This window comes from Triticum dicoccoides, chromosome 7A (genome assembly GCF_002162155.2).
Source record: "Triticum dicoccoides isolate Atlit2015 ecotype Zavitan chromosome 7A, WEW_v2.0, whole genome shotgun sequence".
Taxonomy (NCBI): domain Eukaryota; kingdom Viridiplantae; phylum Streptophyta; class Magnoliopsida; order Poales; family Poaceae; genus Triticum; species Triticum dicoccoides.
Window position 1 is genome coordinate 471,893,420 of NC_041392.1, and position 24,116 is coordinate 471,917,535.

At 45.9% G+C, this 24,116-nt stretch overlaps 3 protein-coding genes across 3 annotated transcripts; all 3 read left to right on the forward strand.

The window, feature by feature from the left end:
* Nucleotides 1-319: 319 nt before the first annotated feature.
* Nucleotides 320-22,398, forward strand: LOC119330500 (phospholipase SGR2-like). Its single transcript, XM_037603608.1, has 22 exons — nt 320-747; nt 1,110-1,210; nt 1,552-1,710; nt 5,484-5,639; nt 6,122-6,193; nt 6,266-6,403; nt 7,623-7,673; nt 13,468-13,638; nt 14,119-14,268; nt 14,740-14,805; nt 14,897-15,412; nt 15,699-15,786; nt 15,885-15,997; nt 16,081-16,153; nt 16,720-16,822; nt 17,090-17,183; nt 17,287-17,349; nt 17,511-17,559; nt 17,643-17,743; nt 18,115-18,161; nt 18,253-18,498; nt 21,688-22,398. Exons 1-21 carry the CDS (start codon nt 501-503, stop codon nt 18,494-18,496), a joined length of 2,802 nt encoding a protein of 933 aa, XP_037459505.1. The 5' UTR covers nt 320-500; the 3' UTR covers nt 18,497-18,498; nt 21,688-22,398.
* LOC119330502 lies at nt 8,305-10,230 on the forward strand. The gene is made up of 2 exons (XM_037603609.1): nt 8,305-9,433; nt 9,714-10,230. The coding sequence occupies exons 1-2, from the start codon at nt 8,572-8,574 to the stop codon at nt 9,758-9,760; spliced, it is 909 nt and encodes a 302-aa protein (XP_037459506.1). The 5' UTR covers nt 8,305-8,571; the 3' UTR covers nt 9,761-10,230.
* Nucleotides 19,492-21,679, forward strand: LOC119330503. Its single transcript, XM_037603610.1, has one exon. The coding sequence runs from the start codon at nt 20,094-20,096 to the stop codon at nt 20,814-20,816; it is 723 nt and encodes a 240-aa protein (XP_037459507.1). The 5' UTR covers nt 19,492-20,093; the 3' UTR covers nt 20,817-21,679.
* Nucleotides 22,399-24,116: the final 1,718 nt, after the last annotated feature.

The following is a 24,116-nucleotide window of genomic DNA, read 5'->3' on the forward strand; positions in this document are numbered from 1 at the left end:
CATCGCTACGGGAAAAAAATCAGAGATGGGAAGAGTTGTATCAATAGCGATAGTAGGAGGTCAAACCATCACGACATTCGATTCCTTTTCATAGTGGAGATACTTGAATGCTACATTTCTTGAAATCTCAGGTCTGCCAGCATTCCCAAATATGAGTATTATTCATGGGTGTAGAAACTGAATTTCCAAAGTGTTGGGTCCTTCGTGGGCCTTCTATTGTCAAAAACAAATAAAAAGAAAGAAACGTAAACTGGTGCGGTGCAACCACAGAAGACAGAACCGCTGGTCCGTCGCTTCCGTGTCACGAGCACACGACCGGCGGTTGAGCTGGGGGCGTGAGTCAGACCGGGAGGAACCATCCGGATCCGCCCCGTTCCTTCCTTCCTTCCGACCCACGGCGAGCGAGGAGACCCACCTCGCCGTCTCACTCCCGTTCCACCGCCACCGTCGCCTCCTCGCCCCCTTCCCTCGCAGGCGCCCCCGAATTCGAAGCGGCGCGCATGGCGAGGCCCGAGGAGAGCTGGGCGCGGAACACGTCCCCGGGGGACGACGCGTCCACGAGCCACGCGCCCCACCCGGAGGGCGCCTCGCCGGACTTGCTGCGGAACACGCCGTCCAACATCGCTAGGCTCGAGGACGCGATCGAGAACTGCGCCGCCCGCCGCAAGTACCTCGCTCGCACCAAGAGCCCCTCCGACGGCGAGGACGTCCGCTGGTACTTCTGCAAGCTCCCCCTCGGGGACAGAGGTGCGCCCTCCTCCCTCCCTCCCTCCCCGCCTGCTTACTCCAACCGATCCAGTAGTAGGCCTGCTAATTAATCTGATGCGTATCATCGGTGCCCTGGTTCGCTGATCCCGTGATCACCTGACGCTAATTGGGTCGTAGGTTTCCTGTGGACCGGTTTTTCATTTGACTCTCAACGAACGGCGTGATGTAATGCCAAAACACACGTTTGTGCGGTCCCCTAAATCTGCCAATTGGGCTCGTAATTTATGATCCGCGCAGCGGCCAGTAAACGTGCGAAGTGAACTGCTGAATTAACGATGTGTAAGTTAAACCTGTTACTGAACTGATCCTTGATGGTCTTTTGTGGTTGGCTGTTGATGCAGTGCTCTCTTCTTCAGTTCCACGGACGGAGATAGTTGGGAAAGGAGACTATTTCAGGTTCAGCATGAGGGACTGTTTGGCGTTGGAGGCGTCTTTCTTAGAGGTCACTACTTTAAATGCCGATTATTTACCGCTGAACGTTTATTCGCAAGATCACATAAGCTGTAGTGACTTAGCTATAGCTAGCTGCAATAAACGCAAGATCACATAAGCTGTAGTGACTTAGCTATAGCTAGGTGCAATCCTACAGCTTTTGAAATACAGTTCACTTGGAAGCAATAACATTGGTAGCACAAGGGATCTTCAGTGTGCTATTATAGGTTTGGGCTGTGCTAGTTTATTTTCTTTGACTTGGTTTATTTTTTAGTCTGTATCCCCTTTATAATGTAAAGGGGGTTATAATCTTCATATTTGTTATATCATCATTGTCTTACTGGTTTGTAGAGAGAAGAATCACTACTTGGGTACTGGTGGAGGGAGTATGCGGAATGCAGTGAAGGGCCAACAGGTTCCTTGGTTAAAGCTGATATGTCAGACTCTGAATATTTGTATAAGGTGGAGGAGGAGCGGGTTGGGGTTCCTGTGAAAGGTGGACTATATGAGGTTGGTATTTTTATCTAGTATATCCGTCACTACTCATACGCTACCAGGCTCTCTTCTTCGTTTGCAAAACAGTTATGGATCTATCATCCATATTCGATTCTACTCAGTGTACGCAGTTATGACAAAAAAAATCATTAGCTAACATACTTGAAAGTAAAAAAGCAATACCATATTACAGCCATATAACAATACTAGCAGACAGAAGGCGCGGCGGTATGCCGTGCCCTTGGTTGATCCCGCGCGTGTTCTTTTGTAAAGTAAGAGAAGGGTGGCAGTGTATTGGGGTTGAGCTGGTTGCGAAGAAGTCTTTTGACAGATTCCAGAATTTTTCATTACACATTAGCAGACCATGAAAACATAATCAGAATCTGGAACCAGTTGTTTATTATTTGACATTTCCAACTTCTGTCTACTGTCTAGCTATCAAAATCTGATGCATGATTAACAGAAATTCAGCGCGTATGTCTCCACGAGAAGTTAACATTATAATGGTTGCAAGTTCAGAATCAAAGTATCTTACTATTAGCCTAGGAAATCTGCAGCATGATCATCATAAGAAAAGCAGTACCACAGAGAATGCCATCTACTTGAATGAATATCTTTCAAGATGGAAGGTAACATGTAATGTTGGAGGATGGATATCCACTTAGAAATGCACAACAACCAGTTACAAATCAGTGGGTTTCTCATCTCTACCAAATAAGTAAGGCCAAAAAAATCTAAATGAGCACAGCTACCCCACAACCTAATTAGTCGGCTGTCAAACTATGCTTAAATGCTTTAGTTTTGCCATCCAGAACATGTGTACTTCTAAAAGAGAAACCTAGAACATTTGAAAATGAAGACAGAGAAATACTAAGAGATCAAGATGGGAATGGGCCGGCCTGGACCTGACCCGTGGCCTCAAGGCCAATTTCAAGGGGCCACGGGTTGACCCATTCTGACTAAATCCCGTGGCCTCACTGGCCCATTGGGTACCTCAGGGCCGACCCAAAATTCAGCTAGAATTACACACAACATTACACTAATGCACAGCCGTACAAAAACTGAATGTACACAATCATACATATGGATCGACTCTCAGTATGGAAGATTCATCTCAATCAGAGAACAATACAAGGGAATTCTCCACAATCACTTATGCAGATTTAAGCAATCTCAACTTCAAACTCAAATCCTAGCTATTAATCAATTTTGCAGAAAATAACATGTGCACAGCCACTGCAGCTACATGTGCAAGATGCAAGAAATCAACATAAATCCTAGCTAGCAAGAAATTGCACAGCCGCTGCTACACAGCTACAGCCGAACAGGAGTACAGGACTCAAGAAATTGCACAGTGCTGCAGCTAGCCAGCTACCTGTGCTTGGCGACCGGGATGGAGAGCTTGACGGTGACCGGGACGGCGAGCTTGAGGCGCACCAGCGGGAGGAACGCCGGCGGCGGCAGAGATGGCCGGGGCCGGGCGGCGGCAGAGACGGTCGTGGGCGGCCGGCGGCAGAGACGGTCGTGGGCGGCCGGCGGCAGAGACGGTCGTGGGCGGCCGGTGGCAGAGACGGTCGGGGGCGGCCGACGGCGGCCGCAGAGATGGACTAGGGCGTAGCTCTCATCTGGGTCGACCCGTGTGATCCATCGGGTCAGACGGTGCCGGCTCCACTGACCGGTCTATTGCTTAAGGCCCATTGGCCTCGAGATTTTGGGCCGGGTCAGTGACCCAGCGGGCCGACCCGGCCCATTCCCATCTTGACTAAGAGATTGATAAATGAGAAGACCTCGTAAACCAACTTTAAGGAACAATACTGCTTCAGTGCAAGGTGGTCAATCATCTGCCAAGCAAAAGTAGCAGTAGATTTTTGTCTTTATAGAGATGGACGTTGAATTTGCAAGGTTAAAGTAAAACGATGTCCATATAACATATAGCATTATTCATGTTTCGCTGAACTAAAGTGCCAGAAAAGAAATAAATATATTAATAGCATATTCAAGAATATATTTTAAGGGGAATCATTACCATATAATCAATTATAAGTGTCCTTTAGTACACAGATTTGAATTAGGTGTTAGGACTTGTAACAATTCCCGGTTTCTTCGCTATGCACTATCCATAAGAAAAAGGACTTAGTGCCCCTTTGTTGTAACAGTCTGGCCTAAATAGTCGGTGATGACCCCAACCGAAAGCACATCATGGGATGCGCTGCAGCAGAGGTTATCAAATTTATCAAGAATTGGTGGAACATCAAGTAGGGTTACCAAACTGAAATTGCTTAGTTTGATGACCTAATTTCTGTAAAGCTGGGTTGTTGGAAGAAACTTAGTATGCTAGCATCTTAGCCATGGAACGATATGGTAGTGGCACACAAAGTTAAAGACAGGATGATTACAAAAGGAAAAAAATTCAGACACTATTAATTGGTAACAATACCAATTTGGCTAATCACACCAGTAAATTTATTAATCAGGGGTGAAATCACATTATCTTATTCTTATACAACATGAAAGTGTACAGGAATTAGTTAGTTGGGGATATATGTTGTTGTATTGAATTATAAGTAGAACTTGTAGAATCATAAAACAGGGCGTAGTTGTCTTATTGAATTATAAAATAGTACATTCAAGCAACTGTGAACTATATTCAACTAATGAAGGGAAACATATTACTTACCATTGCACTTGCTTAGTTTATCCACATTAGTAACATCTGACACAGAATTCAAGTAGGCTTTCAAAATGCTAGGTCAACAACAGTTTTGTAAGGAGGTTCTCCCTTCTATTTGAAAATTCTCTCCTTATCTATCCAACATTTTTTTTCTGAGATAAACTCAGAGAAACTTGTATATTGTACAGTGGAGTTCATCGTAAAACTTCGCAACAGTTAAAGTTGGGATCAATTCAACCTCAACCGCGATACAATGACAGTTTATACTACACTTTGTAAGTAGCACCAATGTACAATCCTTTTCTACTTATGAGCTAATGGCCTACATCATGTAACAATGGTGGTTGTGAACTTGTACATTAAACTGGAACAATGTTTTGCCAGTACTATTATAAGAATCTCCAGAACAGTGTAAATGCAATAACAATTTTAACTGAAAATAGTGTTTTTATTGTGTTTATAAGATATTTTCTGAAGTTCGAGACAAGATTCCCAAAGAAAATGGTTCAATTTACCATGCTAGGAGAGGGGAGATGGGTGACCGGCGCCTCCACCTTGGCTCCATGGAGGGGAGATGGAGGACCGGCGCCAGGAGGGGAGATGGGGCCTCGGCGGCGGCTTATGGCGAGGTGGGTTGTGAGCTGAAGGAGAGGTGAGGACCGGCGATGGGAGCAAGCCCCTTTATACTCGCTTACGGCGGTGGGGTGGTGGGCGGCGTGAAGGAAGATAGGGAGCGGCGGCGGAGGAAGAAAGGGGAGAGATTAGAGATGAGGAAGAATAAACGGGAGAGGTCTTTGAGAGTACGTAGAAGAAAGAGGAACAAGGTTCAGCCTAAGCGGTGGATTCCTTTTGATGCTGAGTCAAAGCGGTGATTGGACGACGGTGAACCAACCAAACCAACACCCATAAAAACAGGTAGCAAACACTGGAGAAAAACCAGCAGCAAACCAGATGAAAACTGGGAACATGTGTCGTTAGGGAAAGAGCTCCCGCCCAGCAGTGGGAACGCATTAGGAGTCGCCCTACCTTAGCCATCTTAAATCTTTTGTATATTCTATAGTTTTCAATCATACTAGTGTTACTTATTACTCCTACCCGGTCAATAATTATACTGCAGGTTGATTTGATGAGACGTCATTGCTTCCCTGTATATTGGAATGGTGAGAATAGACGTGTTTTGAGAGGCCACTGGTTTGCTCGAAAAGGAGGTCTCGATTGGATTCCCTTGCGTGAAGATGTTTCTGAACAACTTGAGTTAGCATATAAGTACCAGGTATGAAAATGTGCCGTGTGTTTACTCTTTAGCAACATTATCACGTAAATCTGCTGTGTCTTTATTCTTTAGCAACATTATCTGGTACATTGTGATATTCGGGATCAATACGTTGTCTTCACTGTTCTGGATAGTACTCTTATAGTTTCGACTAGATAATGTACTAGTGTATATACCAAACTTGCTTCACTAGTCATCGGGAATAATACTTGGCCATCACTCCTGTAGGAAAAAAAAACCCCAAACCTGATTCACTAGATAGTGCAAATTAGTTCAGTGGGTTGTGAGCTTAACTCTGAACAGTGGGTATCATGTTAATGATGGCAAACAATGTTATTTAACTATATGTGTGCCATGGTAGGGGGTGGATATACCATTTCTGTCAAATAGAAGTTGCCATGGTACAGTGTTTGGGTTATCAATATCCGTACTCCCATCCCTGGTTCAGAAAACAGTTGAACACCCTATCATTGTCAAAATAGGTCTGGCATCGTCGTAAATTTCAACCTTCAGGCCTGTTTGCTGCGCGGGTCGATCTCCAAGGAAGTACACCGGTATGTAATTTTCCAATAATCTCTTCTGAACTGAGAAAGAGTTGGATGAAGGTTGAAGTATATTTTGTGCAGGGATTGCATGCTCTTTTTACAGGAGAGGATGATACTTGGGAAGCTTGGCTTGTCTTTGATACAGGTCCTAAACTAGGCAGCAACACAATCAAATTAAGGCGTGGTTTCTCTTCTTCTGGATCTGCAAATCCTACCCAGGTGAGGAACCATGTTAAAGTGTTCTAATGTTATGTATGTATATCAAGTGCTCCTGACCTCACTTTATGAATGGCTTAGAGAAGTCAATTTTTTTTATCGCCCGAAATGATGAGATACCTGAACTGTTTATATCCTGTCTTGGCAAATATTGATGTTTATTGCCCATTTGGTTTGTGAGAACAAAATATTGTCCGCGATGTGTTTTACACTTTGGCTGTAGAGTCGTATGATCCAACATCAAGAAGTATTGGCAAATTAGTTGAAGTTGTATTTTATTTACCGTGTTGACTATTTAAATGTAATTCGATTTAGCACCTCTTGAGATGGCCAAGGACTATATGAGGTTTGATAGACATACTATAGACTGCAGAGCTGAAGATCCTGATTTCATCACTCACTAGCTGTGATGTTGCATCAGTTCTTGCGGCAAAAAAGGAACAAATTCTTTTTGGACTAATTTCTGTCTTGTTAAATCTTAGTGTTAATTGCTCATCTTTATTATTCTAAGTAGATGATCCCATTTTCAAGCACATGCAAGCCCTCCACATAATCAAGCACATGCAAGTCGTCCACATCATCAATTTTTATTTTTTCAGCAACAAATAATTTGACTAAAACAGAAGGTCACAAGGCACTATAAGGTGCAGTACTATCCATTTATTGTTAAGTCTGCTACCGTTCACATGGCGAGAATGTGGAGGGGTGTTATTATCATATATCCTAATTTTATAATCGATAATTTCGTGTCATAAATTTCCGTAGCAACGCGTGGGATATTATCTAGTTCAGTTTATCAGCCCATGATGTTGGCTTCTATGCGGTTTACACTTTGGCCTTAGAGGCTTATGAGGATTTTGATAAACTAGCTAAAGTTGCATCTTATTTGCTCTTAAGATGAACTGTGGACAGACATACTATGGACTGCATAGCTGAAGGTTGTGGTCTCGTCACTCACTAGTCATATTGTTGCATCAGTTTTTGCAGCAAAAAAGGAGCCAAGTCTTTTTGCGCTAATTTTGCAGTGCAATCATACTGTTCTTGCTCAGTTTGAGATTTCGTATCAGCACTGGTCACCTGCTAGTACAAATCTAGAATGACTGAATGAGAACCTGACACCTTTTTCGGGGGTTCTCTTTGTAATCTTTGAGCTATCTTCTTATTTATGCGAATCTGCCTCAGTGTCTGCATTGTGTATAATTATTATCTGATTCTCTGCCAGGATGAGTTGCGTCAACAGAAAGAAGAGGAAACAGATGATTACTGCTCTCAGGTATTTATTGTTTCAGACATCTGTTCTCTTATCACAGTAGCCTTTATGATATTATCTCCCAACCAAAGGATTTATATATACACACTTATTGCAGAAAAATAGTTTATAGTATTATGCTCCACTGGAATATCTGGCTCATCTGAATTCCATTCTGCATCTATCTGTTAGAACAGGGTTGTGCTGTGTGTGTAGTTATCATATTGTATAGGGGCTTCTTTGCTTATTTCCCTTCATGTATATGTGCTGGCCTGTTGGCCCGATGGAATATAGGCTCACTTCATAACATGGTATAAGAGCTAGGGTTAGGTTCCCCAGCCGCCGCCGCCGCCTCTGGTCGCCGCCGCCGCCGCCGCGGCCGCCGCCGGCCGCCGCTCCTCTCTTCATCGAGCCTCTCCCCTCTTCTTCCTGGTAGCTGCTGCCGCCTGCTGGTCCAGGCCGCCGCCGTTCCAGGCCGCTGCTGCCGCCGTCCTTCCCGGCCGGCGCCGCCGCCTCAACGTGCTGCTGCTGCTCTTCAACGAGCTGCTGCTGCTGCTGCTCCTCTTCTCTGCTGCTGCTGCTGCTCTTCTTCAACGAGCTGCTGCTGCTGCTCTTCTTCAACGAGCTGCTGCTGCTGCTCTTCAAAGTGCGACTGCTGCTGCTCTTCTCCTCCTGGTCTGCTGCTGCTGGTCTTCAACGAGCTGCTGTTGCTGCTCTGCTGCAATGGCGCCCTCCACCACCACCGGTGCTGTCCCAGTCCCACGATGTCCTGTTATCTTCAACGGACAGAACTACAGGGACTGGGTGCAGCACATGAAGCTGCACATGAGGGGCCAGCTGGTCTGGGAGCACCTCTCTGGTGCCCACTCCTCCAGCTGAGTTGGCCTTCCCTGTTGATGCCGATGAAACCAAGCAACGTGAGATGCTAGATGCTTTTGAAGAGGCCACTGAAGAGTATCAGAATCAACTCCACTTATACAAGCAATGGACAAATGATGATGCTCGAGCCTCTTCTATCTTGGTGAACAGCATGGATGTTGATCTCACCATGGATGTGGTGGCCCTTACCACTGCATATCAGATGTGGGAGCACCTTCGCCATCGCTATGAGTCTACAGGGGATGCCATGTATCTCTCTGTTGTTCGTCAAGAGCAACAACTACAACAGGGAGATGCTACTGTGGATGATTTCTACAAGGAGATGTCGGCGGTGTGGCGCCAATTGGACTCTCTGGGAGCTGATGTTTGTTGCAGATGTCAGTGTTGTGTGCGGCAACAAGCTAAGCTGGAGGTTCGTCGCCTCTACGACTTCCTCACTCGCCTCCGGCCGGAGTTCGAGCAGAGTCGTGCTCAGCTATTGGCACGCCATCCTCGGCTCTCTACTCTGGAGGCCCTTGCTGAGGTGCGATCTGAGGAGGTGCGCCTACGGAGCACGGGCTTATTGCCATCCTCTTCAGCAGTCCTGGCTGCCCGCGTTCCACCACCGCTGCCTGGTGTGCCCTCTTCTACACAGGTGGCAGCAACCTCCACTAGTGCTTTCTGCAACTACTGCAAGCAGGATGGTCACATGATCACGGAGTGCATCAAGAGGAGGAAACAGGGTCGCCGTGGTGGCCGTCCTCAAAAGGACTCGGGAGGCTCCTCTAATTCTCGTGAGGGCTCCCTTGAGAAGGTTCACCAGGAGATGCTCACCTTGCTGCGCTGCCTTACTGCTTCTGCACCATCCTCAGGTTCTGCTGGTTCTGCTGGTCAGACGTCTGGTCCACCACCGCACTCTTCGTCAGGTACATCTTTACCCTGGATTCTTGATTCTGGGGCCTCCTTCCACATGACACCACACAGAGATCATCTTTGTGCTGTCAATTCCGGCCTTCTCCTCTTACAGTTCAGACTGCAGATGGTACTTCTCTTTCTGTTGCCGCAAGAGGGACTCTTTCCACGTCTTCTTTTCATGTCCCTGCCGTTTCTCATGTTCCTAAACTGACTATGCAACTTCTATCTGCTGGTCAACTTACTGACTTGGGTTCTCGTGTTATTCTGGATTCTGACTCTTGTTGTGTTCAGGATCGTCGTACGGGGACTCTGGTTGGGATCGGTCCTCGGCGCCATGACTCTCAGCGCCTTTGGGAGCTCGATTGGCTGCACCTTCCTTCCGCTGCGTCCTCTAGCCAGTCGGACATCACCACCCCTTTTGCTTCAGCTGCCACCTCCACCACATCCTTCGCTCAGTGGCATCATCGATTGGGTCACATTTGTGGCTCCCGCTTGTCTTCTTTGGTTAGGAGTGGTGTTCTAGGCTCTGTATCTGGTGATAGTTCACTAACTTGTATGGGTTGTAAGCTTGGCAAGCAGATACAACTTCCATATCCCTTTAGTAATTCTGTTTCTCAACGACCTTTTGAACTTGTTCACTCTGATGTATGGGGTCCTACCCCCTTTGTTTCGAAAGGGGGTCACAAATATTATATAATTTTCATTGATGATTTTTCTCGCCACACTTGGATCTACTTTATGTCATCTCGTAGTCAAGTGCTTCAAATTTACAAGTCGTTTGCTACCATGGTTCGCACTCAGTATGATTCCTCTGTTCAAGTTTTTCGTGCTGATTCGGCTGGCGAGTACTTATCTCGTGCGCTTCGTGGTTTCCTTGCTGAACAGGGTACCCTTCCTCAGTATTCCTGTCCTGGTGCACACGCTCAAAATGGGGTGGCTGAACGCAAACATCGTCACGTCCTTGAGACTGCTCGGGCTCTTCTTTTATCTTCTGCTGTTCCCCCGCACTTTTGGGCTGAGGCTGTCTCTACCGCTGTTTATCTCATTAATATTCAGCCTTCTGTTGCTCTTCAGGGAGGGATACCAGTTGATCATCTAGGTGATGGTCCAGCTGATTATAGTGGTCTACGCCTGTTTGGTTGTGCCTGTTTTGTTCTTCTCCACCCTCATGAACGCACCAAATTGACTGCTCAATCTGTTGAATGTGTTTTCCTTGGCTACAGTTTGGAGCACAAAGGTTACCGTTGCTGGGACCCTATTGCTCGAAGACTGAGAATCTCCAAAGATGTCACTTTTGATGAGTCTCGCTCCTTCTACCCTCGTCATTCTTCTACTGCCACAACCGAGTCGTTAGTCGAGCCTCTCTCTTTTTTGACTCTACCTGATTCTTCACCTTTATCGTCACCTGGTAGGTCCACTCCTAGCCTTTCACCTGTGTCTGCTCATGAGCTTCAGCTTACACAGGATGAGGTTTCTATTCCTGACTCTCCTACTCGGGTTGAGCCATCCACTCTCTCTCCTTTTCCTTTTACCTACTCCCGTCGTGCTCAACACCCTTCTCCCTCTGATGCGCCACCTTCCACTTCCCCTCTCTCTCCGCTTCCTTTTGTCTACTCCCGTCGTGCTCGGCACCCTTCTCCCTCGGATGCGCCCACTTCCACTTCCACTCCTTCCCTGTTGGGTCACATTCCTTCAGAACCACCTACCCCTCCTGCTCCTCGGTATAATCTGCGTGATCGCCACACTCTCCAGCCTCCTGCGTACTATGTTGCTGCTGCTACCACTCTTGTTGAGCCGTCTACGTATCGTGAGGCTGCTGCTCATTCTGAATGGCAGCATGCTATGGCAGAGGAAATTCATGCTCTTGAGCGCACAGGCACTTGGGACCTTGTACCCCTGCCTACAGGCGTTAGACCCATCACTTGCAAATGGGTCTACAAGGTTAAGACACATTCAGATGGTTCTCTCGTGCACTACAAAGCTCGTCTTGTTGCGCGTGGCTTCCAACAGGAGTATGGTCGTGACTATGATGAGACTTTTGCTCCTGTTGCTCACATGACCACTGTTCGCACTCTTTTGGCTGTTGCTGCTGTTCGGCAGTGGTCCATCTCTCAATTAGATGTCAAGAATGCCTTCTTGAATTGTGAGCTGCGGGAAGTGGTCTATATGCAGCCGCCTCCTGGCTATACTGTCTCTGATGGCACTGTCTGTCGCCTTCGGCGCGCTCTTTACGGGCTGAAACAAGCTCCTCGTACCTGGTTTGAGCGTTTCTCCGCCGTCATCACAAGGATCGGGTTCTCTGCTAGTGTTCATGATCCTGCTCTGTTTATTCACACTTCTCCTCGCGGTCGCACCCTTTTACTACTCTATGTTGATGACATGATTATCACAGGGGCTGACCACCAATTCATTGATTTTGTGAAGAAACGTCTACATGAGCAATTCTTGATGACTGATTTGGGTTCTCTTCGCTACTTTCTTGGACTTGAGATCATTTCTTCCCCTGAGGGTATTTATCTCTCTCAAGAGAAGTACATCCAAGATCTTCTCACTCGTGCCTGCCTCACTGATCAGCGCACGGTTGACACTCCTATGGAGTTTGGTCTCCATCTTCGTCCTGGTGAGGGTGAACCCCTTGCAGATCCCACACGCTACCGCCATCTTGTTGGGAGCCTTGTCTATCTAGGCATCACTCGTCCTGACATTTCTTATGTTGTGCACATTCTAAGTCAGTTTGTCTCTGCTCCCACTCAACTTCACTACAGTCACCTTCTTCGTGTTCTTCGTTACCTTCGTGGTACCGTGACTCGTCGCTTATTCTTCCCTCGCTCCAGCTCTCTTCAGCTTCAGGCCTACTGTGATGCTACCTGGGCCAGCGATCCCACTGATCGCCGCTCTCTCTCTGCCTATTGTGTTTTTCTTGGCTCCTCCCTGATTGCCTGGAAGACCAAGAAGCAGAATGCTGTATCTCGCTCCAGTGCTGAGGCTGAGCTGCGAGCTATGGCGTCCGTGACTGCAGAAATTACTTGGCTACGATGGCTTCTTCAGGATTTTGGTGTTTCCACTGCTACACCGACCCCTCTGCTCTCCGACAGCACTGGGGCACTCAGCATTGCCCGTGATCCTGTTAAGCATGAGCTCACCAAGCACATCGGTGTTGATGCCTCCTACACTCGTTCTCAGGTGCAAGACAGAATTGTGGCCCCTCAGTATGTGCCCTTGGAGCTTCAGCTTGCTGATTTTCTGACGAAAGCTCAGACACGGTCCCAACACAGCTTTTTCCTGTCCAAACTCGGTGTCCAAGATCCCCCTTGAGTTTGAGGGGGGGTGTTAGAACAGGGTTGTGCTGTGTGTGTAGTTATCATATTGTATAGGGGCTTCTTTGCTTATTTCCCTTCATGTATATGTGCTGGCCTGTTGGCCCGATGGAATATAGGCTCACTTCATAACACTATCAACACCCTTCATGTCATCAGAGATTTTCTTATATATTTTATAATAATGTATAGACATATGGCTAGCATGTAAGATACCAACGGGGTGTTTGGTTCGAGGAATGCTCCTCATGTCTTTGCTTGCTCGAGGTAAGGAATGAATCAGTTCATCACCATACCACCCCTCACGAGCACTCATTCTCTTAGAGAAATGAGAAATGAGGTCGAATCACTAAATTATGGGTGTTAGAAAGACTAGAAATGTAGTCGAATCGCTAAAATTATGGGTTGACCCCATGATGGCCCAATCCATCTGAGTATGAGATGGTTCCGCAAACCAAACATATACCATAAAAGGATGTGAGCATTATATGAACTAAAACCACGTCACTTATCTTGGGACGGAGGTAGTAGTATTTATCCCATAGTTTCAAATTGCTTAACCTTAGCCATCCACCTTACATCTGTGATTGCCACATTCATGGAATGGAAGATATAAGGCTTCCGTATTTCCCCTTACATGCATGTTTAAGGAAATTCCCATTAACTTCAAAAAGTCTTCTGTTGAAGGCTAATTTTAGTTGCTAATGTATGTTATTATCTCTTAATAGGTTCCAGTTGGTCATTTGGTATTCATGGTTCATGGTATCGGACAGAGATTGGAAAAAGCTAATCTTGTTGATGATGTAGTCGATTTCCGCCGTGTGACCGCTAACCTAGCCGATAGATACTTAACTCCTTATCAAAGAAGTACACAGAGGGTCCTATTTATTCCCTGTCAGGTAAGATTAATTTTCGGAACTCCAGTTACTACTTCTGATCTGTGGAGATCTCTAGCATGGTTGTTCATCATTGATTGGATTGTTGGAAAGGATAAAACAGTTGACCTGGCTATATATAGCATGATAAAGGAAGCTTGTATCCTGGTTCATGCTTGCTGAGTTAGCATACAATCTCATTTTAAACAACTTCATCATCCACTGAAACTTAAACATGTGCATCGTGTTACTTTTGAATTGTGACTTCTATGTTCCATTAATTTATATGGCAGATTGGTATTGATCATTTATATACGTTATTCATTACGCAGGCAGATATAATTATTTAGTTAGTCACAACAACTGTAGCTTATGTGTGTAGCTAAGTATATTGCACTTGCAGAGCAGCATGCTGCCCTTTTGTTCTATCCTGATATGAAATCCTGTTTCATCTATGTTTTCACTGGTGACTTTTATGTTTACTAGCAATGATTATTATCGCAGTGGAGGAAGAGTTTAAAGCTCGGTGGTGAAAACACAGTCGAGAAGATCACTTTGGATGGAGTTAAAGGTCTTCGCGTAGCGTTAGGTGCCACCGTTCATGATGTTCTATATTACATGAGTCCTATCTACTGTCAGCATATAATTGACTCGGTATTTTGCTTTATCGTCACTATTTCTGGTTATTTTCCTGTTTACTTGATTCCTTTTTAGTAGTAGAACATGTTTTTAGTAGTTCTAGTTTCAAACATTGGCCTTCGAGTATATTTTGATTCTTATATTCTGCTTCAAAAATTTCTACATTAGAACATGGAACCCACACAAATCTCGTGTCATATGTTGGGTTGAGGAGAAAGCAAGTAACGGAATTATGAAGCAAAAGCCCGGTCGCTTTTTAAGGAAAATTCATATATAAGCCAACTGCTAATTTGTGACATGGAGTAGTATATGGGTCAGATCAGTTCTTTTTTGTTACAAACTTGTGTGTCATGATAGTTTGGGAAAAAAGAAGTTATGGCCGTGTTTTTTTTTTTGCTGCATTTTTAGGTGGGAAGGGGCGAACCATCACCCTGTTCACCGAGTCTTTAAGTACTGATAATAAGTAACAATTCAAAATTATAACAGGTCTCGGGTCAGCTGAACCAACTGTATATGAAGTTTCTGAAGAGAAATCCTGGTTACAGTGGAAAGGTTTGCTGTTCATGGCTTGCACTACAATTCTTATTCTGATTGCACTTCTTTTCTGTTGGTTAAACAACTGCTTGCCTTGTTTTTTTGGCAGGTATCATTATATGGCCATTCGTTGGGAAGTGTTCTAACGTATGATATACTTTGCCACCAAGAATCCCTTTCTGCCCCATTTCCAACAGATTATTTTAAGATGGAAGTTTCGTCTGATGAAGGCCAAGTAGGAAAAGGACCCAACACAATTGATGTTATTGACTCTGGTGTAAAAGAGCATGATACTTCTTCCACTTCAGGGCATTCATGTGTAGATAATGTAAATCGTGTGGATCAAGAGAGCACCAGAACTGATCATTCACTTACAGACAAGACTGTTCTGCCATGTGTGCTTGAAAATGTGCCAAACAATGATGATGCACTTGAATCACCTATTCCAGTTGATGGGGTGCAAACTGAAGTCGAAAATCAGGTTGAGAATCATCAAATGACATATACTGAAGGAGCTACTCCAGCTGTAAGCACAAAAGATGCTGATGAGTGCATTTCAAGATCCGCCAAGGAACTCCATGTGGTCCCTGACAAAGACAGATTAATCTCATCACTAGAAGAAGAGGTGTGGATCTATTGAATTTGGCTAAATTTTATGTGCTTATCATCTACTCCCTCCGTTCCAAATTACTCGTCGTGGTTTTAGTTCAAATTTGAACTAAAACCACGACGAGTAATTTGGAACAGAGGGAGTAGGATCTATCTAATTGCATAAGAAGGCTCACAAATATATGATCAAAACTGAAGAACTTGTTTTAGAACCCAAAATTTAGGGTGTTATCTTGGAGCACCAACTGTGCGAATTTAATTTGCCTATCGTGTTGATGCCTAGATTTCTATCTTGACTGCAGGTGAGCCATCTTAAAGCTAAACTAGCGGAACTTGAGCGACAGAGTGATTCAGTGATTCAAAGCATCAGTAGTGTTCAGTCTCATCAAGGTAACTCGTTGCTTTTGTTCCATGAAATTTCTTTGGAGACTGTATATGCTTGTATTTGTGAAGGTTTAATCAGATATTTTTATGTATATTATTGCCAGATAAAGATGCTAATGATACAGTGAGCCTAGTATCAGGCAAACTTAACATAGGGCAAGGTAGCACAAGTCAGTCCTACAGACCACGTATTAGATACACTAAACTAAATTTTAAGGTAAGCTATCGTTGTTATTGTTCACTGATGCTTTTATTTTTTGACATGTTTATACCATCATCACATCATTTTTTGATACTCAGGTTGACACATTCTTTGCTGTTGGATCCCCTTTGGGAGTCTTCCTGTCGCTGCGGAATGTCCGTATTGGTGTTGGTATGTAGCATTTGACTAAAATATGCTTTGCCACAGCAGTGTTGACACTATTTTGTGGTTTATATAGTTTTCCTTAGTACTCTTCATATATTTAGAATTAAATTATATAACCATTTATTTATAAAACGAGTATTTATCTTATATTACAAAACTAGAAAAAAATATCATCTGTGCTGTGTTTAGGATAGCATAGACCAAGGGCCAGTGAAGGCTGTAAAACTAAATGCAGGGCTCCACAACACTTTCTCTTCAGTGTCTCCCCCCCCAATGCCTCCAGAGCGCTTTCCTTCTGAATGAAATGAAATTATGACCTTTTGTATAGATGCATTGTCGTGTCCCTCTGCTGTATTAACATGGATGGTGTCTTCATGACTATAAAGTCATTATTAGCATAGCTTCCTCTATGCATCTATCTTCCTGGCGTATCACTAGTGTCTTGATGACTTTTCATTTTGGAAAGGTCTATGGGGAACCTTAACCCACCTTATGATTTCTCATTGCCCCTGGCAATTGGCAGTTGATGATCTGCTATCTTATTTCTGAATTTCGTAGCTTCTTATTTAAAGGCAGGGGACAAGATTATTGGCAAGACAAGAACGTTGTTGAAGAGATGCCATGCTGCAGGCAGATGTTCAACGTTTTTCATCCTTTCGATCCTGTAGCATACAGGTTTGTAGCTTCCTTGCATATTATCGTTTTAACCTTCTGTTTAGAGAGCTGGCCAAAGATGCAATATCATAATGGAACTAAATAACGCCAATCTGGTATGAATTAACATGTTACATAAGCTTCACCACTTTTGCTGAATATCCCTGAAGGGACTAAGAGCTTTGCCACTTTTTAGATATGTTCCTTTATTTTACTGGAATAGAATGCACTTAATCTGCTGCAAAGTGGGGAACATGGCACATAAGTCTAGGTCGGCTTTTGTTGCAGAGTTGAACCACTTGTATGTGAAGATTATGTGAACAAGCGCCCTGTTGTTATACCCTACCATAGAGGCGGAAAGAGGATACATGTTGGAGTGCAGGTGGGTTTTATGTCATTTAACCGAACTCACAAAGGAGCATGTCTGTTTCTAACTTGAGGCTGATTTCTCTCTTATATAACTAATTTGGTTTGATATGTTACAGGAGTTCACAGAAGACGTTGCTGCACGTTCTCAGGCTATTGCCCGTCAATTCAAGTCATTGAAGGTTTGCTCTTTATTCCGATACGCTTATATGGATTTAGTGCATAAAGTTTTAAACAATTATGTGAATCTGGGTGGGGTTTGATGTATTAACCTTTGATACATGTGAATGATAGAGAAGCGCATGGCTCTTACCTGATGAGTTGGTTTGTTTATTCTGTTTAGGTCAAAGCGGTAGCTGCCTTGTTATCACTGAGCAAAAATGACACGGAAGGTAATTGATACATCAGTTTTTATTAGCTTTTACACAATCTGAGCGAGAAACAAGCAGTGTTCTGATCAATTGTTATTATTTAGAGGACGATGAGAGCACCAAGGAGGAGGAGAGACCATATGGTTCCATGATGATGGAAAGGCTGACTGGTTCACCGGATGGTCGAGTTGATCATGTGCTTCAGGTTATTAAGCTCTTGCCATTTCTACTCTTTGTATTGGTGTACTGTTGCTTACTTTAGTCATTAGAATGAACGTGCTCCACTATGCACGTGAATGGTATTGTGCAGTTGCTTTAGCATAAGCCATGTTGTAGCTCGGCGCACACCTGCATGTGTTCTCAATTCTCATCTAGCGTTTTCAAAAGGCAGCTCAGGACTTTCGGGTGGTGGACAACATGTACCCACTGGCAAGCTAATAACTGGCCGGGTCCCTAGTCCCCTCCTGTCAACTTGACATGCTTACCCTCCCCTTCTCCATTTTGGCTGGACTAGTTTGCCTTTCTTGATTGCATTTGCAGTTCAGAGCTTACAATCTTATAATAATCTAATTGCAGGAGAAAACATTTCAACATCCATATTTATCCGCTCTGGGATCTCATACGTGAGCTCACTCATCGGTTCTGTTTGTTTCCATTTGTTTTTCCCCGTGTCTATTTCACATTTTTAACAAGCCTCTGGATTAATTCCTGTAGCAACTACTGGCGGGATCATGATACTGCTCTCTTCATTATCAAACATTTGTACCGTGATATACCTGAAGAACCTCCAACTGATGGAACTGGAAGTGCACCCATTAGACTGTTCTATGTGAGGGATCCAATTGCTGAAGACACTCCCCTGACATTTTCAGACCACTCCTCAGTTAAGGAATTCTCCAGAAAGGTGAAAACTTATTCGAGAAAGGGGGAGGATGATGCAAACTGTGAAGCCTCTTGATGGTATGTTGACATGTTACTTTTCATCTACTCCCTCAGTTCACTATTATAAGATGTTTTTGATATTTCAATATGGACTACATACGAATTGAAATGAGTGAACAAACACACTAAAATGCGTCTATGTACATCCGATTCAGAAAAAAGTTAGAACATCTTATAATAGTGAACGGAGGGAGTATATTCTAGCATGCTGCATGTGTAGGTTGGTTAATGGTTAGCGGCACCAGCAGTCTATAAAGTTCATCATGAATAGTTGGATGAGAAGTTTCAGTAGTTAAGTAAGTCACACCTAGCCGCCCTGTTGGTGATTCTCCGCCTCGACATTGCCCAAGAGGAAAGGCTCCTTTCTGCTGACGAGCGTCAGCTATGGGCTAGGCTCAAGAGAAGAGTCATTGCCTTGGCTGTGCTTGAAAGATCTCGCAAGAAGCAATGTGCAAGAATTTGCAACCTTAGGGAGGAGGACCCGAGTACTAAATTCTTCCGCCGCCGAGTTAATGCAAGAAGGAGAAAAAACCATATCCACTGAATCAAGAACGAGCATGGGTGGGTCACTGAGCACGAAGCCAAAGAGAAATTAATCCAGGATCATTTTTCCAATGTCATGAAGAGAGGCCCCAAAAGCCGCAAAGTTTGCAATTGGGATGAGCTAAATTTGGAACCGCTCGACCTCCATGGCCTTGACTCCCCGATGACCGAGAGTGAGGTCCTTGAAGCGATCAGCGACATGCCAAGTGACAAGGCCCCGGGGCCGGATGGCTTCACGGGCCTATTTTTCAAGAGGTGTTGGAACATTGCAAGGCCGACCTCATGTGGGTCATTAGTCATTTTGACTCCCTTCACACTTCAAACCTCCAGTGGCTCAATTCCGCAAACGTGACGGTCTTGCCTAAAAAGGAAGGGGCGGAGGGAATCGCCGACTATAGGCCCATCAGCCTCATCCACGCGATCGTGAAAATTATTGCGAAGGTGCTCTCCTTAAGGCCTAGCCCCCACATGACAAGGCTCGTTTCGAGCGCCCAAAGCGCTTTCATCAAAAGAAGCATCCACGACAACTTCTTGTATGTTCGCAATCTTGCTCGGCGCCTTCACAAGAGCAAGATCCCTTCCCTCCTCTTCAAGCTGGACATCCACAAGGCCTTCGACACCGTGAAGCGGGAGTATTTGCTCGACCTACTCCAATGGCGAGGATTCGTAAGCAAATTTATGGATTGGATAGCGGTCCTCCTGAGCTCCTCATCGCTATTGATTCACTCCAAAGAATTCTTGAGGTTGCTACGAGAAAAGAGCTCCTCCATAAAATTAGGGGAAGGGGAGCCATGATGAGGACCTCTCTCTATGCGGATGACACAACCGTCTTCTTGGCTCCTATCAAAAGAGACGTCGACAACCTTGCAAGCATTTTGAGGGGCTTCAGTGATGTCACGGGACTGTGCACCAATTTCCAAAAGAGCTCTTTTGTGCCCATCCGTTGCAACCATCTCGATTTGGGTCGCCTAACCCAAAGGTTGCCGGCAACTAGGACTCACTTCCCTCTACGATACTTGGGTCTCCCTCTCTTATTTTGGCAAGTATAGTTGGTGGATCTTCAGTTTTTAATGGACAAGGTTGCGAGCAAGCTAACAACTTATGAGGGCCAAAACATTACCATCATCGGACGGACGACTCTTATCAATTCCGTGATCACCTCCCAGGTGGTCTACCCCGCCACACAGCTGGTCATCCTGCCAACCATCCTTCTCAATGTAAATAAGCTTGAGAGAGCTTTCCTTTGGTCCGGTACGGACAAGACGACGGGTGCAAAATGCATGGTGAATTGGGAGATTGTTTGCCGGCCACTTCAATATGGGGGACTTGGGGTTCTCAACACCAACAAGTTTACGCGTGCCCTCTGGTTGCGATGGCCGTGGTATGAATGGAAGGAGCCCACCAAGATGTGGGTGGGGATGGGGAACCCATGTGACGAGGACCTAAATTTCTTCTATGCATCCAACACTATCATCGTTGGTAACGGCGCGAAGACCCCCTTTTGGGATTCACCTTGGCTCCTTGGACGCAAGCCAAAAGATATTGCCCCGCTCATTCATGAAGCGTCCAAGAGAAAGAATTGGAAGGTTCGGGAGGCCCTCAAACAGAACGCGTGGATTCTCAAGATCAAACCTCCCGCCAACGTCTCCGCGGAGCACATCACACAGTTCTTCACCCTTTGGGTGCTTTTGCATGAGGTCCAACTCGATCAGCTCACCGAGGACGACATCCTATGGAAGCATACGGCTAGTGGGCTCTACTCGACACATCCGCATACAAGGCGCAATTCTTAGGGATGGTTCTCTCACCCATGGATAAAATGGTTTAGAAGGCTTCGGCTCCTCTAAAAGTCAAGTTCTTTGCTTGGTTGGCTCTACAAGATAGAATTTGGACCGCCGATAGAGGCGAAGCGTGGGTGGCCCAACTATGATCTTTGCCCTCTCTGCAAGAGAGTACAAGATGTGGGACTCATCTCTTCTACAAATGCCGCTTCACTTGAAGGCTTTGGTCTTTGATCATTGACAAATACCACATTCTTGGACTTGACACCACTGGCAGGCCCTTGTTCGACTCGGTTGAGGCTTGGTGGGCAAGTACCTGCGACAACGACACGCCAAACCGCCAAGCAAAGGCGTCTTTCACCATGCTTGTTTCGTGGACTATCTAGAACGAGCGAAACGCAAGAGTCTTCAAGCACAAGAGCGCACCGCCGACTATATTGCTTGCCTCCATTGAGACCGAGGCCAACCTTTGGATCATCGCCGGTGCAAACAAATTAGGGTCCATTATTTTGCGAGAGTAATCTCATGTCGTGTATTCGGGTTACTTGTAACAAACTCTATCCTCTCTTATTTAATGGATGCGTCAAAGCTTTTGCCTCCATTTAAAAAAAAAGGGTGTGTACTGGAAAACATCTTCCTCATGATGGGTGCATATGTTTGTCGAACCCCGAGAAAACCCATTCGTAGGGTTTCATTTTGCTGTATTTATCCCCTGTAAATTTTCTAGTGATTGACAACTTTTTAACAATAAACTCCTAGTTGATTGTTTGCATCCAGTATGTTACCCCATATGATCATTAGGGCAGTAAGTAGGCTGGGGACGTGGTTTGGCTTACTTTCAACAAACACTTGACTGACGCACAATGTTTGATTTTCTGTTCAGGTGACCGCTGTATGTTGCGACGTGATATCGTCTTACGATTTTCACCTAGCAGAAGTGTTCCGCCAGAAGAAAAAACCCCTAGCAGAAGTGTGATGTACATAAAAGCACCTGGCATAGAGGGACGCATTGCACAGTTTGGGAGAAAAGGGGGATACATTGCTGGTGTGCATCCTTGTCACTTAGGCACCACAGATCAGAGCCATAGCACACTTGCGGGGTGAATGGATGTTGCACATAGAATTATGGGCCGCCACATGCTGTGTATAACTTGTTTACCCGTGTCTCTAGCAGTAATTTTGTACGTACATATACAGATATAAACGGGAGAGAGAGTGTAAAAAAGAGCGATTAGATTTGAGCGGTTGAACACCAGGTGGAAAAACAGAGGTGCATTCAGTGGAGCACGTCCGATGGCGATTGCGCCGGCACAAGAGCGAGCAGATGTGCATTCTCACCTCATGTGTATAGAGTAAAGAGCTTTTGCCCAATGTCAAGTTCTCCAACCGGCTGTAATACAAACATCAAAGGACAAAAGGAGTCGTCACCAACGCCATCTGTCGAAGTCTTAAGGAAATACCCAACCCAATGTACACTTGACTTTTGTCCCCTGGCATCAGTTGAATGATAATCTCTCTCGCGTGTCATGGAATACTCGGTCAAGAAACAGCTGGGCTTGATTTGTGATAATAATAAACGTTGGTTGATATGGAACGAAACTGGATTGTCGTAAGTGTTATAGAGACGGTCAGTCGGCTGCCTGTAATAATCTCTGCCACGTTGACGGCCGTGTCCCATCCCTATCATGCTTACAGTTTTGGTCAGCCGCACAATTTGACCGCAAACGCGATTTGCCTGGGCTGGTTTGACCGTTTGACGTGGTCACTCCCCTCCCGCCTGCAACCAAGAACCAACCTACGCACTGCACAGGTGCACTACACGTGCATGCGCCTGACTTGCTCCAAGCCTCCAACTGATCCCTAATTACTTCCATCCATGTGTCTGCCTGCTTGCTTGTGTGCAAGAGACACTGCCCCGAGTTTTCTCTTATGGAGGCCCTGTGCTTGTAGTTATCCATGCATGCGGGGTGCTTGGTCGGCTGGAGAGATGAGATGGCCTCGTCCACCTTACATAATGATGCGAGAGCGTGAGTGATCAGCAGAATGATTGGATGACATGTATATAGTTCCCCGTTTCTATGCTAGCCTGGGAAGGACATACATAGCATACAGGCTCATTTTATTCCTGATGAAGCCAAGCCAAACGGGCAACTGATGATGATGATTAGTAGGATGCCTTGCACCCACCGATACGTAGGATTCATGCAGTATCCAACAGTGATGTGGCTGTCCCCAAGTAGAATATGCATTCTTTGGGTTGGGAGGCGGAATAGATTAAGCTAGCATCCGATACGCAACGACCGAGCACATGCGTCGTCCCGCTCCCGCCTCACGAACTGCACTCGAGTGGCGCTGGCTGTAGGCTGCCCGCTTTGGCTGGTTCGAACCGCACCGCACCACCCCACTCATCCAAACCAACCAACGGCACAAAAACGATCCTCAAAAAAAAAAAGGGCACAAAAACGAACCGGCAGGCAGCCGCTACGGCCACCCTCACCCTGCTCCCCCGCTCACCACCACAATCACGTGTCCTCTTGCTCTGCGACTGACGTGCGGCCCACCACGTCCCACGCCCCCACGCGGCAGTGCCACCAGCGCGTGCGACCACGTCGCTGGCCGACCGTCCGTTCCAGCTCGCCAAAAGCAACTTTTACCACTCACCGCGCGCGCCGCTGACGAGGTGGGCCGCGACGACGCGTCAACCGGCCCGTCACCGGGGCCCGCCCGTCCGACACACCAAGTACGTTTTACGAGTCACCCCGGCGCCGCTTCCGTGACTGTGGGCCCGGGTCTTCCAGACCGTTTCTTCCCACCCAAATCAATTACTATTAAGTTAATCAGGCTCGGTTTCAGTCATTTATTTTTAGGAGGGAGAAATAAGATGATCGATCAATTACCCCCCTCCCCGCGGCCTTGGCCTTGGCCTCGGCCTCTTCGTCTCGCCGTCCGCGACGACCACTCGGAGAAGAAGACGACGAGGCGGGGGAGGCAGCCAGCTCCCATAAATACCCATCTCCAGCTCCGTCCCCGACTCGACTCGAGTCGCTTCTTCCTCCCTTCCTTCGGAGCTGGATCGGAATCGACAGCGACCTCCCCCGCCTCCGCCACGCGTATTTCCTCCTCCTCCTCCTCCGCCTTACCCACTAAGAAACAAAGAAAGGAAGATTGCCAGCCAGCCCCCGCCTTCCCTCCTCCTTGCCGTGTTCCCTCCCGTCGCCGCTATAAAGGCCCTCGCCGCGAGCCTTTCCGCGTGCCGTGCCCGCCCTTAGCCTTTTTCGCGTGGATCCATCCGGTCCGGTCAGGATTTCCCCT

Bases quoted from the DNA above. Each gene is read 5' to 3' on its own strand.
- LOC119330502 (XM_037603609.1), top strand. From the start codon at position 8,572: ATGCTAGATGCTTTTGAAGAGGCCACTGAAGAGTATCAGAATCAACTC. The intron at 9,434-9,713 runs GTACATCTTTAC...TGTTGTGTTCAG, and splicing joins ACCACCGCACTCTTCGTCAG to GATCGTCGTACGGGGACTCT.
- LOC119330500 (XM_037603608.1), top strand. From the start codon at position 501: ATGGCGAGGCCCGAGGAGAGCTGGGCGCGGAACACGTCCCCGGGGGAC. The intron at 16,154-16,719 runs GTATGTAGCATT...TCTTATTTAAAG, and splicing joins GAATGTCCGTATTGGTGTTG to GCAGGGGACAAGATTATTGG. The intron at 17,350-17,510 runs GTTTGCTCTTTA...TATTCTGTTTAG, and splicing joins GTCAATTCAAGTCATTGAAG to GTCAAAGCGGTAGCTGCCTT.
- LOC119330503 (XM_037603610.1), top strand. From the start codon at position 20,094: ATGGACAAGGTTGCGAGCAAGCTAACAACTTATGAGGGCCAAAACATT.